This window comes from Tachypleus tridentatus, chromosome 8 (genome assembly GCF_004210375.1).
Source record: "Tachypleus tridentatus isolate NWPU-2018 chromosome 8, ASM421037v1, whole genome shotgun sequence".
In the NCBI taxonomy this organism is placed as follows: domain Eukaryota; kingdom Metazoa; phylum Arthropoda; class Merostomata; order Xiphosura; family Limulidae; genus Tachypleus; species Tachypleus tridentatus.
The window spans coordinates 14,419,492-14,435,785 of record NC_134832.1 but is presented as its reverse complement, the minus strand read 5'-3'; the positions used below and the strand labels follow the sequence as shown (position 1 = coordinate 14,435,785).

Below are 16,294 nucleotides of genomic sequence, written 5' to 3'. Positions count from 1 at the left end.
GATCCTGTTAGTTGAGGGGTCCAACTGTAATGCACCACTTTGGCCTTGAATTCCTGTAGATGGGTGGCCTTTGGGTGGCCCCCTTGGGCTAGAGTCAACTAAGTACCAGTGTTGGAAGTTCTCAATAGAAAAAATTTTATAAACATTGCAATCTGCTTTCTTCCATGTTGATTCCTGTATGTGGTGAGAGGACCTCCCAGGGAAGGTTCTGTTCTTTCAGTTTACTTCATATGGGATCTAAACATCTACCCACGTGTTTGCTGTGTGTGGTGACCTTTGAAGGGGAGGAGAGGATCCTGGTGGTTGAGGTATCCAACCCTAACACACCACTTTGGCCTTGAATTCCTGGAGGTGGGTGGTCTTGGGGTGGCCCCCTTTGGGTCAGTTGGCTGGTCCACTTGGGCTAGGGTCAACCAAGTACCAGTGTTGGATGTTCTCAATAGGTGTTGTGGACATTGTGTCTGATGCTGGTGTTTGGGTATAGTGCTCATGAAACCCTGGCGATGCTGTCATGTCCTTGCATGACATTGTAGGGCATCCCCTCGTAGGTCTCCATGGTGGGTGGGGTCAGTGGGTACCAAAAATTTCCTTCTTTCCCATGGATCCTCCTATGAAAAATTTAAATAAAATAGTGAAAAAACAGTCAACAGGTAAACAACCACATCTTGAAGACTCTGAGCAGCAATCTTCAACATCTGTAACACGTACCTCGTTTTCTTATATTACATTCTCTTTCAGAAAAACCTTTAGGGCAAATGTCCCCCTTTTTTATTCAGAAGGGATTTGCTGGCTCTTCAAAGCCAGTAAAGAAGCTGCGATCTGGAGACATATTAGTTGAAACATCCACATCCCAACACAGTGAACTCCTCTTGAATTCGAAGGCAATTGGGGATGTACCTATTGAGGTTACCCCTCATGCTACCTTGAATTCATCACAAGGAGTTATTGTTGAGAGGGATTTGAAGAATGTCCCTGAGTTAGAGATTCTCTCTGGTTTCTCCACTCGAGGAGTTTCTGCAGTAAGGCTCATCTCTACTCTCAAAGATAGAATTACACTGCCGACAAATATCCTTGTTTTGACATTTACATCACCATGTGCACCTGCCACCATCAAGGCAGATTATCTGAATTGCAGGGTATGGCCGTACATTCCAAACCCTCTCACATGTTTCCAATGTCAGAAGTTTGGCCACTCAAAGACATTATGTCATGATTCCCTGACACGTGCTCATTGTGGTGGCATTGACAACAATGCCTATAAGTGTCACACGGACCCACATTGTGTCAACTGCAATGTTTCTTGCTCTTCCTACTTTCTTTCTTGCCCAAAATGGTTGGAGGAAAAAGAGGTGATTTGAAAACGACTCATAACATTAGTTATCCTGAGGCTCGGAAATTGCAGTCTGCCACTTCATCTCGGACATATGCTGCTGCACTTCGTTCCACAACTACAGTGGGAGTGCAGAAAGATCTCTCTGTGCCTCCAAGAGAATCGTTTTCAAAACAAATGAAAAGCCTTTTGATTTCCATGGTTAAAAAGGTTGATGAATAAACTTCTACACCCATCTCTGTTCCTCCCATACATTCCAACAAACACCAAGATCCACATCCTTTGGTTTCAAATACAGGCATTTCTTCAGATACATCTTCTTCTCCCACCACAAGATGCAAAACAATCATTCATTTGTGTCCTCAATCACTGGAATCCCCTTCCAACAACAAAGACCTGCCCAATCGACCCAGGGCAGGATCCATGGAGGTCGATAGACCGCCTCTGTAAGGAAAAAAGACGTGGTCGTAAACAGAAGGGTTCTCCAGCCACTTCGCCTACCCATCATTAAAAATGGCCACCTTGATACAATGGAACTGTCGAGGTTTATGTTCTAATCTGTATGACATCAAAACACTGATTGCTTCCTACCATCCTGTATGTCTTTTCTTACAAGAAACATTTCTGAAACTTTCCAATACACTCACCTTTCAGCAGTTTTCTCTGCACAGAAATGACTGGCTGTGTGATGGATGAGTACATGGAGGGGTGGCACTGTTGGTTGATCAGCGTGTGCCCACCCTGTCTTTGCCACTCGACACACCCTTGGAGGCCGTAGCCATCTGTGTTTCCTTGGGTCATACCATCACTGTTTGTTCTCTCTACCTGTTCCCTGGAGTGACATATGATCAATCAGACCTTGATGATTGCATTGAACAGTTGCTGTCTTTCTTTCTAATCCTGTGGGATTTTAATGGACATCCTCCCCTCTGGGGAAGTGCTGTTATTGATAGGAAGGGTCACTCTGTAAAGTATATGCACTCTGATCACAATCTTTCTCTTTTCAATACTGGTTCTTCCACTTATTTTCATGCACCCAGTCAGTCCTTTACTGCTATTGATCTCTCGGTTTGCTTCCCTTCATTATTCTCCCATTTTTCATGGAGGGTTGACAATAATCCACTAGGCATTGATCATTTTCCTATATGTTTGAGAGAGGTGTCAATACCACCCGACTTATGTGCCCCGGTGGAAGCTGGATCAGGCAGACTGGTCCACTTTCACTGCTTTTGCAGAACTTGATCCTGCCATCGTCAATCAGCCATTAATAGATGACTATGTGGCTGTAAGTAACTGTATTATACAAGCAGTTGCTCAGTGTATTCCTAAAACCTCGACACGTTTTCCACAATATTCCTCATCCATGTTGGAATCTTGTCTGTCACATGGTACAGAAAGCTCAAAAATGGGCCTGGGATACTTTCTGTAGATATCCCACACTTTCAAACCACATTGCTTTCCAACGGGCCCATGCACATGCCCGGTGGGTAAGATGTCAAAGCCAGAAGGAATCTTGGATGAAGTTCACAGCTAGCATATCTTCTACCACCAGTTCCAAGGTCATATGGGACAGGGTTTTAAAGGTCAATGGGCACTACAATTCTGTCCCCCTCTCAATCTTACTGTCTGATGGTTAAGAGGTAACTGACGTCCAGAGCATCGCCGACACTCTAGGTGAAAGCTTTTGCTGGGTATCTAGCACTTCTGCTTGTTCCTCCACTTTCTTGGTCCTCAAGACTTGGGCAGAGCATTCACCTCTTTCCTTTCAAACTGACTGTTTCTTTGACTATAATCGTCCCTTTACGCTGGTGGAACTGAAAATGGCCCTTCATCGGTCTGGCAGTACATATGTTGGACTTGATGATGTACACTATCACATGCTGCACTATCTCTCTCCTGCTTCTCTTGATATTCTTGTAATTGTTTTTAACTGGATTTGGGAGGAGAATGTTTTTCCTAATGCCTGGTGCCAGGCTATTATCTTACCTTTCTCTTAGTCTGGGAAAGATCCCAAGATTCCTTCAAACTACTGTCCAGTTGCTTTGACGAACTGTCTCTGAAAGACCTCAGAGAGGATGGTTGATGCTCGTCTTATTTGGTTCCTCGAATCAAACAACCTCCTCTCACCCACCCAGTGTGGGTTCCGAGGACAGCACTCCACCATGGATCACCTAATTCGACTTGAAACATCAATCAGAGAAGCCTTTCTCAAGTGACATCTTGTATCAATATTCTTTTACATTGAGAAGGCTTATGACACAGCGTCAAGGTATGGCATTTTGCGAGACCTCCATATATATGAGTTACGTAGCCATTTACCCATGTTTATTAAACATTTTTTAATGGACAGGAGATCCCAAGTTTGTGTGGGTTCGACACTTTCCCGTTCTTTTCTACAGGAACTTGGAAACCCTAAGGGCTGTGTTTTGAGTGTCACACTTTTCAGTATAAAGATTAATTCTATCACTGAATAACTCCCTCACACTGTTGCAAACCGGCTCTATGTCGACGACTTTCACATCTTGTGTCAGTTGTCGAGCATGAGATATATTGAGCGGCAACTACTGAAGTGGACCACGGCAAATGTCTTTAACTTCTCTCTCTCTCTAAAACCGTTTGCATGCACTTTTGCTGCAAACGGGGTATTCACCCTGATCCTGAACTTTGTATTGGTGAAGTTTCGTTGCCAGTGGTCCCTGAGACCAAGTTCTTGGGGCTTATCTTTGACCGTAAGCTGACCTTTATACCACACTTACAGCAGCTACAGGTCAAATGCACAAGAGCACTGAACATCCTCCGTGTCCTCTCTACCACCAGTTGGGGAGCAGATCGATGTTCTGTGTTAAAGAAATATCGTGCTCTTATTCGATCAACGCTCGTCTATGGATCAATGTTCTATGGCTTTGCCAGACCCTTGGCCTTAAAGTTGCTGGACCTCATTCATCATCAAGGACTTCGACTCTGCACTGGGGCTTTCCGCACCTCCCCAGTTCAAAGCTTATGCGTAGAATCTCATGAACCTTCTCTGCATCTTTGCCGTTTGCAACTGTCTTTACTCTATTCTTTGAAACTTCGTTTCTTACCAAAGCATCCCACCTGGGGATGTGTTTTCCTTCCTCAGTGTGCCATACTTTTTCAGAACAGATGATCTGCCATTGTTCCTTTTGCCCTTCGCATACAGGTGCAATGGGATGAATTGTGTCTGTCCTTGGATAACATTGCAGAATCCACTGGTCAGCCCATCCAACCATGGCTTATTACAGTCCCTAAGTCATCTGAGAAAGGCAGATACTCCCGATTGGAAGTACTGTCTTTTATGAACATCTTTCGAACAAACTTTCCATTCCAATTTATACGGATGGTTCCAAATCAGGTAACTCTGTGGGCTCTGCCATGGTTTGTTGCGGTTCGGTGGTTGCACGCAGAATCACTTCTACAGCTTCTGTGTTCACTGCTGAACTGTACGCCATATCTCTTGCCCTGGATCATATTGAAGCTAAGCAGTACTCCAACTGCACTATTTATACTGACTCACTTAGTCTTCTACTGTCCCTAGAATTGCTTTACATTGGCTCACACCCTGTTCTCGCTGATATTCAAAACCAACTGGCCCATTTCTCATTAACATCTACTTCTGTCCAGTTTTTCTGGATACTAGGCCACGTTAGTATTCGCAGGAACGAGCTTGCAGACACGGCAGCTAAATCTATCTACTCTGGCACTGCCACCACTGTGCCTATTCCATACATGGACTATGGTCCTGTATTCAAGGCTCGGCTCCTTGCCAGCTGGCAGTCCACTTGGAGTGAGCAACGTGACAACAAGCTTTTCCAAATTTTACTTTCTTGCCATTGTTATGACTTTCAACGACGGCACTATTTTAAACATGTTTTGATGTTCTGTCCCAAGGTTTGTCCATAACATTAGACAGTGTTATTGGTGACGATGATACTGTCCACCTTGATAAAGTTTTTAGTTTTTTAATGGCCATTAATTTTTTTAATGTCATTTAAGTGTTTGATATTTATTTATTACACCTTTTTAATTGTTGTTCCCTTTTCAATCTCAATCTCTAGTTCAATTTGAAATTGGAAAATGGCCATAACATTAAAAAACTCGACACCAGGACTGGAAAGGCCAACTTCAGGTGACTAACGCTGCTGTTTGAACTACATGTTAGTCGTCCTGGCGAGTTGTTATTACAATTTTGCTGCATGTCTTTTAACACTTTTATTACTTTACTTTTTGGTACTGACCATAATGACATGTAACCCGGAACCAGGACTGGAAAGGCTAACTTCAGGTGACTGACGGTGGTTCTTGTACTTACCTGTTAGTCTTCCTGGCAGGTTATGATCATTACCATTATGCTAAAGAAAGTCCTTTACGACTTTGTAGACTGGATGTCAACATTGGTTTTATGCCATTTATGTTTTTAATTGCTGTTTTGTTTTTACCTTCATTTCCTTTTATGAATTGTGCTACATTTATTTTACTTTTACCTTTTTATTTGACATTTGGGTAATTATTATTACGATTTTGCTACATGTCTTTTAAAACTTTTATTAATTTACCTTTTGATAATGGCTGTTAAGACACATAACCAGGAACCAGGACTGGAAAGGCCAATTTCAGGTGGCTGACAGTGGTATTTGTACTTGCATGTTAGTCTTTCTGGTGGGTTATGATCATTACCATTATGCTGGAGTAAGTCCTTTATAACTTCTCTTACTCATCTTTCTCTCTTAATATTGTAGACTAGGTATCATCATTGGTTTTTTGCTTTTTCTGTTTTTTAATGCTGTTTTGTTTTACCTTTATTCCCTTTTATGTATTTTACTACATTTAATTTATTTTTACCTTTTTACCAGACATTTGGTGCAGATAGCCTAGCTGCTTTGTGCCATAAAACACTAAATCAACCAACCAACCTTTTCCACACCTCATGCTTCTTCTTTTGGTACTTTTTAAATGTGGATCTTTTTCTGCCTGGCCCTTCATCAGTTTAGTGTAGGATTCTGTGAAAATAATTAAGATATTGTCTTGGTAGTTGGTATTTTCCTAAATTGAAAATGTATTTCTGTAGAGATACTTATCTCCATTTAAGTTTTCCACTGATCATGAAAACCTCTTCTGGTGTATTGGTTAACTTGGAGATGGCCAATCTTTAAGAGGTAAAGAAGTGCATTATTAGAGCAGGTGCTAGTTATGGTAGTATTGTCACACTCCTATTAGTGAAGGGTTGTAGAAAAAAGTGATGTTACAAGGTAGTGGCGAGCGGTATCAGAGCAGTACTAATTGAGAAAGCTTTTTGTGAGAGTATCTATCTGTAAATACATTTTCAGTTTAGGAAATATTAACATTCTATGGAACTAATTTCTAAAAGATTATGAAATATTTATATTTTTTAAAATTTGTGATTAGTAGATTTTGCTAGGTTATTAAATGGATATTTAACCATTTTAATAGTTTTTTTTTAAATAAAATATTTTAAATTCTGTTGGTACTTTTAAAACTTCAAATGTAAGACAGAATAATTAAAATTAGTACTGGTTTTATCTAATCATTTTTGTTTAGTCACAAATTGATATGTTACCATTAAGAGTGTGGTCCTATTGTATACAATAAATTATGCTGTTAATTGAAACAAGTCTTTACATTTTAATTGCTCAGTAGTTGACTATTATGATTTTTATCTTTGCAGGTGGGACTTATGAAGGTTTGCAGTATTTGAAAGGAAACTGTGGGGTTAGCATAGTTCGTAGTGGTTTGTATAATTTCTTGATCAACCAGTATGTACACATTTTAAACTTGTTGACACCCAAACTGTGTTTGTTTTAGCATTTGTATGCTATGTAAATAGTTTAAGTTAATCATATATATTTAAATGAAAAGAACACTATTGTTTGAGGTAGTGAAGTTTGAAGTAGCTTTACAGTTTTACAATGTAGTATTACTACACATAGAAGAGTAATAGTGATTACCACTTGATGTTGTAAAACAGGGTAACTTGTGGTGATGAACTCATTATGTAGTCTTAGATAAAGAAATATAAATTCAGATTTATAATTGATATGAGTGAAATTTACATATTTTCTTTTACTTAGACTTCTAGATATTATGATATTAAAGAAGAATACCATTACTAATAGCTTGTGAAAGGTGATTGTCTTTTGATGTAATTTTTTTATTGGTAGTTTTAAACATAACTTAATATTAATCATTAATTATATTATAATTTTAATAGCATAATATTCCAATTTAGAGATAATGCAACAATAAAAATATTGTTAAAGACTATTTCTGAAAAATAGCAATATTAAAAATTTTGCTGAAGAATTTTTGTTTCAACCAGTATTATACATGCATGTTGAATTGTGTAGCATGCAGAAGGTTTTTAATACTTTTTTTGCATGAATTTTTATCCACATTTTATACTTATTGCTTCTCAGGAATTTTTGTGAACTCATGAAACAATATTTGTCATGTAACTTGAATAATCCAGTTATATTATTTTGCCTTCCAGCTACTACACTAACATATGAACTCACTGTCATAAAATATTTTTAGCATGAATCACTCCATCCAATCAGAATTGTAGGCATAGCTGAGTTTGCTCAAACCTTTCTCAGATTTTTATTTACAAAAGAGAAAAATACTGTTAGAACAATAAAACGTATGTTAAAAATTGTCAAATGTGTAAAGTATAAACACTTGGATAAGCTCATCATATTTTCCATTTAAAATTTTTGAAAATGTTCCTAGTATGGCAACAGCTGCCTTATTTTTCTGGTGAAACTCACCTACAGTTCATGACATTTTCAGTTTGATGAATTTTAAGCTACGGTGCATTTAGATGTTAATTAATGAAACAGTTAGACAGTGGTTGCATAGAAAAGCCAAATTATTCAAATGAATCATTATTACTTAGAAATCTTGTTGGAGATTTATGATTCTTAATGATTTGTCATTTGATACTAAAAGTGGCAAATGCGCTATTTATATTTTTTTCTATAAAATATTCTTGCTGTCAAGCAACTGAAAATTATTAATGTTGTAATAATTTTAGCTCTTTATCTATAAATAAATGCTGATATAAAGTTTTGTAATTTAATAAGTTGATTTAATTCTGAGGACATTTTAACCTAAAGTATTTGTAGAGAATGTTATGAAGTGAATGTTGTGGAAAACAGTAACACACTAGGTTTTTTAGGTTTATGCAATCTTTATTCAAATGTTCACCAATTTAGGGTAAAAAAAAATTCACTCTACAGGTGAATGTTAACTGACTATTTTTTATGTTCATATGCTCAAACAAGACTTTTATTGTGATTGAATCGCAAGCTGAACAGGATATTCATTTTCAAAGTCTTATTTTGTATTTGTTAATTTTAAGTTAAAAGCAAAACTGGAACAGCCATTTTTTTAAGTTCTAGTAATTAAAAGTTTTACCAATTTTTGTTTAAAGACAAGAACAATAAAATTTAGAAATGCTGAGGATAAACCAGTAAATATTTGTATGGTAACAATAGCAGCAAAATAATTAATCAGATCTTGCAATTAGGAAATTTAGAAGATTAAAATTTTAAGATTCAATTTAGATAGTCATGAAAGGGATGATCCTGAAAATTGTTATGGGAAATTTAAAAGTGAGGCTTCAGTTAGTGTAGTATGTACAAAAGAAAAGCTTGAAATCAACTAGTTAATCATTAGACTATATTTTTCATGAATAAATTTGATAAATACAGTGCTAGATAGTTGCCATTGACTGGACCATCAGATTGGGTGGATATTATCCCATAAAGTTAAACTGGAACTCTTCTGTTTGAATTCAAACAGTTTTTTTTTTTTTTTTCAAGCCTTTAGAGAGATCATGAACAGCCTCAGCATTTTGAAAGACTGAGCCTGTGATTCAGACAATTGTTTAATTCAATGGTTTGTTAAAATGTACTGAAGTAACATCAGAACTTTCCATGCAAACTTCATCATCAAACATGTTTTTTTTTGTAGCTTAAAAACCTAAAAGTTTTATTAAGAGTGCTTTTAAGAATTGAAGTCTCTGAGAAACTTGTTTAGAAAAGTTGCTGACTTTTAAATACATGTTCCTATACTTTATATTTTCGGGATATAATACATTAGACTGGAATATAACCCTGAAAAACCTCAGTTTTTTTAAAGTAATGTTATTTCTAATGTTTCTTTATGTTTTGAGCCAAAACATAACTCTTAAAGTTAAAACATTTTTTAACCAAAATCTTATTGAGAATGAAAACAGTTTTCTTTATCTGTGATGAGTCTTCCTTCATTTAGTCTTCCTAGGAATAATTTGCTAAATTTGAGAATGGCAAATTGAAAAGCAGTGTAAAATATAATTAGATACATTACTTATTTAACTACACAAAGCAGTAATTAATAATAAGGTTTCAAATGGTGCAGAAGTGTAATATTTTTTAAACTTTATTTTTCATTTTAAAGCAAAACTCAAACTTTGATTTTTGTGAGATTAAATTTGGAGAAATTAAAGATAATGTCATTGGAATGATTATAATGGTTAATTTTAATCTTATGACTTTAAAATTATCTCTTCAAGTTTTAGCAAACGGGAATTAAGGATAAATAAAATTATTCTCCCCTACGATTGAAAAGCTTCCCTCAATGCAGAAAGTACAAAGGAGTTTTTTTTCAGGCTATAGGGATTACCCTGAAATTTCTTTTGCATAAAGGTGAAAGATAAAACTTTTATTATGTCAACTGTAAGTTACTCTTACAGCTAATAGGTTTAATTTTGCAATTTCATATTCTGTCTTTATGTATTATAAACTAGCTTTAGAATGATACTGAGCATTTTGTAGTTTTTATTTTTTATTTTTTATTCTTGTATATATAGGAGAAGCCATGGAGCAAGGGCTTCGAGACTGTTGTAGGTCAATTCGCATTGGAAAAATTCTTATCCAAAGTGATGAAGATACTCATGAGGCTCAAGTGGTTTATGCCAAGTTTCCAGAAGATGTTGCTCACCGCAGAGTCCTGCTTATGTATCCCATAATGAGCAAGTTATTATTAGTTTACCTCATGCAATTTGTAATAACAAGCAGTTGTTGTTTGCAGTTCTTAGAAATTGTGAAATAAAAAAAAAAGAAAGAAAGCAGTATGTTAGCCACAATATATCTGCTATGTCCAATGTTAGATGAAATATGATAGACCTGGTAGTGGTTGAGATGCTATTTATGTTTTAGATTCTATCTAGAAAGTACAAACTTGAGTATAAAGTATGTATTAGAGCTGCAGTGTGACATTGTTTGTTTTTCATATAGTTTGAGGCCACAAAAATTGATTGATTTTGAAACAAGTATGTATCAGCCCTTTATGACAAAATATTCATGCACTTAACTCATAAAGATATGTTCTGATATGGTACTCTCCCTCCACTCACAAGATTAGTTTTCTCATTTTGTATTGCCCTCTATTTGTGAAACTTTTTTGAATGCATGACACAAGCCTTTAACTCTTCCTCTTTTGGTATCAAAAGCTTAAATGTATCTCTCATATAAATCTCTATGGATCACCTACTCACCAATAGGAGAGCACTATTATTATGTGATGCACATGGCTTCATCTCTGTGCCATCATTGAACTATCTTTTGTTTGGCAGTGCTTGATTGCATATATCTCTTTTTGGAACACTTTTTATTCTAGAAGTGGTTTAACTTTCTCTTAAGTTTGCTCAAATTAACACAGTTCAACTTTGTTTAATGTCAGCTATGAGTGCAGGTGACGAGTTGGGAAATTTTCCAGGAAAATGAAACACTATATCCTGTTCATTTCATTATTCTTCCTTTACGTTTCAAACGTTCTGCAGGTGTAGGCTGATGATAATTTCAACTGGGCTTCTCCATACCTATTTAAGGATTCGGTTCAGCCCTTGCTAATTTTCTTTAAACTTATTTCTCAGGTATGTGTTCTTTTATTTCTTGTTATTATATTTGTTTCCCTATTCCCTTTTTATCAAGCTGAAAGTGTGATTTTGCCTTCCTATGTGGTGATGGCATTGATATGCCTGTTTGTCTGACCTTGCAACTTTTTTGGGAAATTCCCATATTATTGACCTCTCGTTGTGGATTCAGTTTACCTATTTGAGGGGACAGGTTTTAAATTTCCTGTTCATCATATCTCTCGTGTTTTCTCACCATGGCCTTCCTTTTTCTGTATGTGTTTATTTGCAGGAACCCTAGGGGTCTGGGGGAATTTTCCTCTTTTCCTTTTTCACTGTTGTCCATGTACTGTTTTCAGTTACAACCCTACATGTGTATTTCACTTTCCTTTAGGTCTTTGTTGGTCACAATGCTGTATTCTCATGGAACTGCCATGTGGCATAGCTCATTCTTGTGGTTCCATTTTATAATGTTTTGAGTGTGACACAATTCCTGTGTCCCCATTGTTGCTTCATGTTCTGTTTCCTTACCTTACCATCTACAACCCTGTCAGTCATTGCTTCCGACAGTATCATTCTTTGTTGTTTATCACAGCAATTCATGGTGTTTCCTTTCTTCTCCTTGGGGATCCCTGGTCATCCCAGTATCTATTCAAGGCAGTTTTTGACCTCCTACTCCCACAAATTGTTGTATCTGTTCCATGTAAGTGTTTACTCCTGCCAGTTGTGGAATAACATATTTTTCAGGGCCCTGTCCTTCAGTTTTGCTTTCACACCATATGCTTCTGTCAAGTGGTTTGCCCATTTGCTTGGCATATTCATACTATGGGAAATGCACTTCCATGTGTACATGACAATTGACTTCTTGACATTTCCAAGCAGCAGTCAGCCAATCCTACCTGTCAACTCCTTCTCAGAGCTGTTTGGGTAGGATGGTTGATCACAATGGAGAAGCTCTTCTTTGATTCTCCCTGATTTTACATCTAGGTGTTTTCTTCAACATTCATATCAGCCTAGTTCTACTTTCTCTCAGGCATCATTAGATGAAGCTGGCCATTCAGGCATCTCTGTCTGTTCCCATACTTCCTGCTGGCAAATTTCTATAGCTGTTGGGATGATTGTTGCCTCTAACATCTGCCATACCCCTTGACAGGACTTGTATGTTTTGGCTTTAGTGGACCTTTCATGACAAGTGAAATCTCACACAGGATCCCTTGGATGTTCCTATTCACTTCCCACCTCTTAATTATCAGTCTCTGTTGGTGTCTGAAAAGTTTTTATGTTGGTGGGAGTCTCGCTTCCTTCTTCTTGGCTTAAGTTACATTTTTTTATGGATGCTTTCCTTCAGAGCTGGAGTACATGGGTCAATCATTGAGGGGTTTCTGGTTATTAGTTGATGAATGAGATTTCACTTTACATCACTGTTCTCAAACTCCTGGATAGTCATCAGAATTTGGATTATGTGCTTCCTCTTGACAGCTGCTAGCTGACATATCTACCAGGTGGTTTCTCTTGATCACCCAGGGAGTATCAGGTCCCAATCCTTATATTTTTGTACAATGGATCTCCTTAATTGGCCCCACACACATCAAATTATTTTAGTGGTGTATCATATCACAGGTTTTTTTTACTACTTTGATCAATTGTCTTTTTTGTCCAGATCTCATTTATCCCACAGTATGGCCCCTGGATCCTGTTGTTTTTCAGTGGTTTTATCTACATCTGGCTATGGTGGCTATGGTCCTTATTGTTGCTTTTGCCAATGCTTCGATCCAAATTACATCAGTTTTGGTCCCTAGTTCTTTATTCTCAAGCCTTGGCCATTGATGCCTTCAACCAGGATTTATTTCATCTGTTCCTTCATGCTTACCTTCATATCTACTTACCTTTTTGGGTGGCCTCTTTCATCCATGCTTCTCAATGCATAGTTCTCCTGGTTGCTCCTTCCTGACCTGTTGAAGCTAGGTTTCCTCACTTCCTCTAACTGCAAGTTTCCTCTAGTCTTCCTTTTCCTTTTCATACCAACTTGCTCCATCCACCCTATCACTGGAACTCCACCTGTGCCATCCATTCTTCATCTTAACACCTAGCTTTTGTCAGGTTCTTGGCAAGATATTCTGTTTTCTCTCATAGAATAGATTTACATTTAGCCTGTTCCATTTGTCCTTCTTTAGCCATCTATCTACTCAAGTGGGGCATTTGTCACTCCTGGGCATTAAATCTTCGTTTATGAGCTTCTCATCCAGTAGTTGTCTGTATCTCCGAGTGTCTTATGTGGCTCTTTGAAAGGGGATCTTTGGTCGTCTCAGTTTCAAGTATCAAGTAGCAGTATTCCATACCTTTTGTTTTAACCATTTCTGCAAGGTTCTTGTTTCTCATGTCCTTTTCATGTTGATTCGTTCCTTTTGGCTCCCCTTGATGTGGATTCCTGTGCGTGGTAAGGGGACCTCCCAGGGAAGGTTCTGTTCCTTTAGTTTACCTTCTCTGGGACCTAAACATCGACCCATGTGTTTGTCATGCGTGGTGACCTGTGGCTTTCACAGAACTTGATCTTGCCCTCATCTGTAAGCCATCAATAGACGACTGTGTGGCAGCAGTAACTGACTGTATTATACAAGTAGCTACGTAGTGTATTCCTAAAACCTTGACATGTTTTCCACGATATCTTTTGTCTGTGGTGGAATCCTGCCTGTCTCATGGCATGGAAGGCTCAAAAACAGGCCTGGGATATTTTTCATAGATATCCCACACTTTCGCACCACATTGCTTTTCAGCAGGCCCGTGCACATGCTCAGTGGGTAAGATGTCAAAGCCAGAAGGAATCTTGGATTAAGTTCACAACCAGCATATCTTCTGCCACCACTTCCAGAGTCATATGGGAAAAGATGTGAATGACCAGTGGGCAGTATAATTCCGTCCCCCTCTCGATCTTGCTCTCCGATGGCCAGAAAGTAACTGATACCCAGAGCATCACTGATACTCTAGATGAAAGCTGTTGCCGGATATCTAGCACTTCTGCTTCTTCCTCCACCTTCTTAGGCATCAAGACTCAGACAGAGGAAATGCCTCTGTCCTTTTGAGCTGATTGTCTCTATGACTATAATTGCCCCTTTACACTGGTGGAACTCAAACTTGGCCCTTCATTGCTCTGGAAGTACATCTGTTGGACCTTATGATGTACCATATGATATGCTGCACCATCTATCTCCTGCTTGTTTTTAACCAGATCTGGTAGGAGAATATTTTTCCTGATGCCTGGTACCAGGCTATTGTCCCACCTTTCTCTAAGCCTGGGAAGGATCCCAAGATTCTTTCAAACTACCATCCAATTGCTTTGATGAGCTGTCTCTGTGAGACCTTAGAGAGGATGGTTAATGCTCATCTCATTTGGTTTCTTGAATCAAACAACCTCCTCTCATCCACCCAGTGTTTTTTTTCTATGACAGCACTTCACCATGGAACACCTGATTCAGTTTGAAATGTCCATCAGAGAAGCCTTTCTCAAATGTCAACTTCTTGTATCAGTATTCTATGACATTGAGAATTCTTATGATACAACATGCAGGTATGGCATTTTGCAAGACCTCAATATCTATGGGTTACGTGGCTATTTTTATTACAAATTTTTTAATGGACAGGAGATTCCAAGTTCTTATGGGTTTGATTCTTTCCTGTTCTCTTCTACAGGAACTTGGAGTTCCTTGGGGCTGTGTTTTGAGTGTCACACTTTTCAGTGTAAAGATTAATGCCATTACTGGACAACTCCCTCTTACTGTTGCAATTGGACTCTATGTGAATGACTTTCACGTTTCCTGTCAATTGTCAAACATCAGGTATATTAAGCGGCAGCTACAGACTGCCCTCAATCATGTACTGAAGTGGACCACGGCAAACGTCTTTAACTTCTCTCTCTCTCTAAAACTGTTTGCATGCACTTTTGCTGCCTACGGGGTATTCATCCTGATCCTGAACTGTGTATTGGCAAAGTTGTGCTGCCTGTGGTACCTGAGATAAAGTTCTTGGGGCTTATCTTTCACTGTAAGCTGAACTTTATACCACACACCAAGCAGCTATGGGTCAAATGTACAAGAGCACTGAACATTCTTCGTGTCCTCTCTTCTACCACCTGGGGAGCAGATCAGTGTTCTATGCTAAAGATATATTGTGCTCTTATTTGTTTGAAACTCGACTATGGATCGCTATTCTATTGCTCTGCCAGGACTTCAGCCTTAAAGATGCTGGACCCCATTCATCATCAAAGACTTTGGTTCTTCACTGGGGCTTTCTGCACTTCCCCAGTTCAGAGCTTATAGTAGAGTCTCATGAATTTTTTTTGCTCCTCTGCTGTTTGCAACTGTCTTTACTATATGCTTCGAAACTTCATTCCTTATCAAAGCTTCCCACCTGTGATTGTGTTTTCCTTCCTAGGTGGGCCATACTTTTTCAGAACAGATGATTTGCCATTGCTCCTTTTGGGCTTTGTATCCAGGTGCAGTTGGATGAATTGGGACTGTCCTTGGAAAACATTGCTGTATCCACTGGTCAGCCCATCCCACCATGGCTTCTTTCAGTCTCCAAATGTGTCCTATCTTTAAGTCATCTGAGAAAAGCAGACACTCCTGATTGGAAATACTGTCTATTATTTGCTGAACATCTTTTGAATTATCCTTCCACTTCTATTTATACAGATGGTTTAAAACCAGGTGACTGTGTGGGATCTGCTGTGGTTTGTTGTGGTTCGGTGGTTGCATGCAGAATCTTCTCTACAGCTTCTGTGTTCACTGCTGAACTGTATGCCATTTCTTTTGTCCTGGATCACATAAATAGTGCAGTTTGAGTACTGCTTAACTTCTATTATTCTGACTTGGTTAGTTCTCTACTGGCCCTGGAACTGCTTCACGTTAGTTCACACCCTGTTGTTGTGAATATTCAAAACAGACTGGCCCAGTTATCTTTAACATCTACTTTTGTCTAGTTTTTCTGGATACTAAGCCATGTTGGTATTCATGGGAACAAGCTAACTGATGCCTCAG

At 38.3% G+C, this 16,294-nt stretch overlaps 1 protein-coding gene across 2 annotated transcripts in view; it reads left to right on the top strand.

The window, feature by feature from the left end:
• The window catches only part of LOC143258563 (uracil phosphoribosyltransferase homolog), a 46,820-nt gene that overhangs the window by 22,353 nt on the left and 8,173 nt on the right, over positions 1–16,294 (top strand). For both annotated transcript variants that reach the window (XR_013032357.1, XM_076517705.1), the window contains exons 5-6: positions 7,035–7,097; positions 10,218–10,379. Coding sequence is in view for 1 of the 2 variants with exons in the window: in XM_076517705.1 (XP_076373820.1) it covers positions 7,035–7,097; positions 10,218–10,379 (225 nt within the window). In the remaining variant the exon portion in view is untranslated. The remainder of the gene's footprint in view (positions 1–7,034; positions 7,098–10,217; positions 10,380–16,294) is intronic.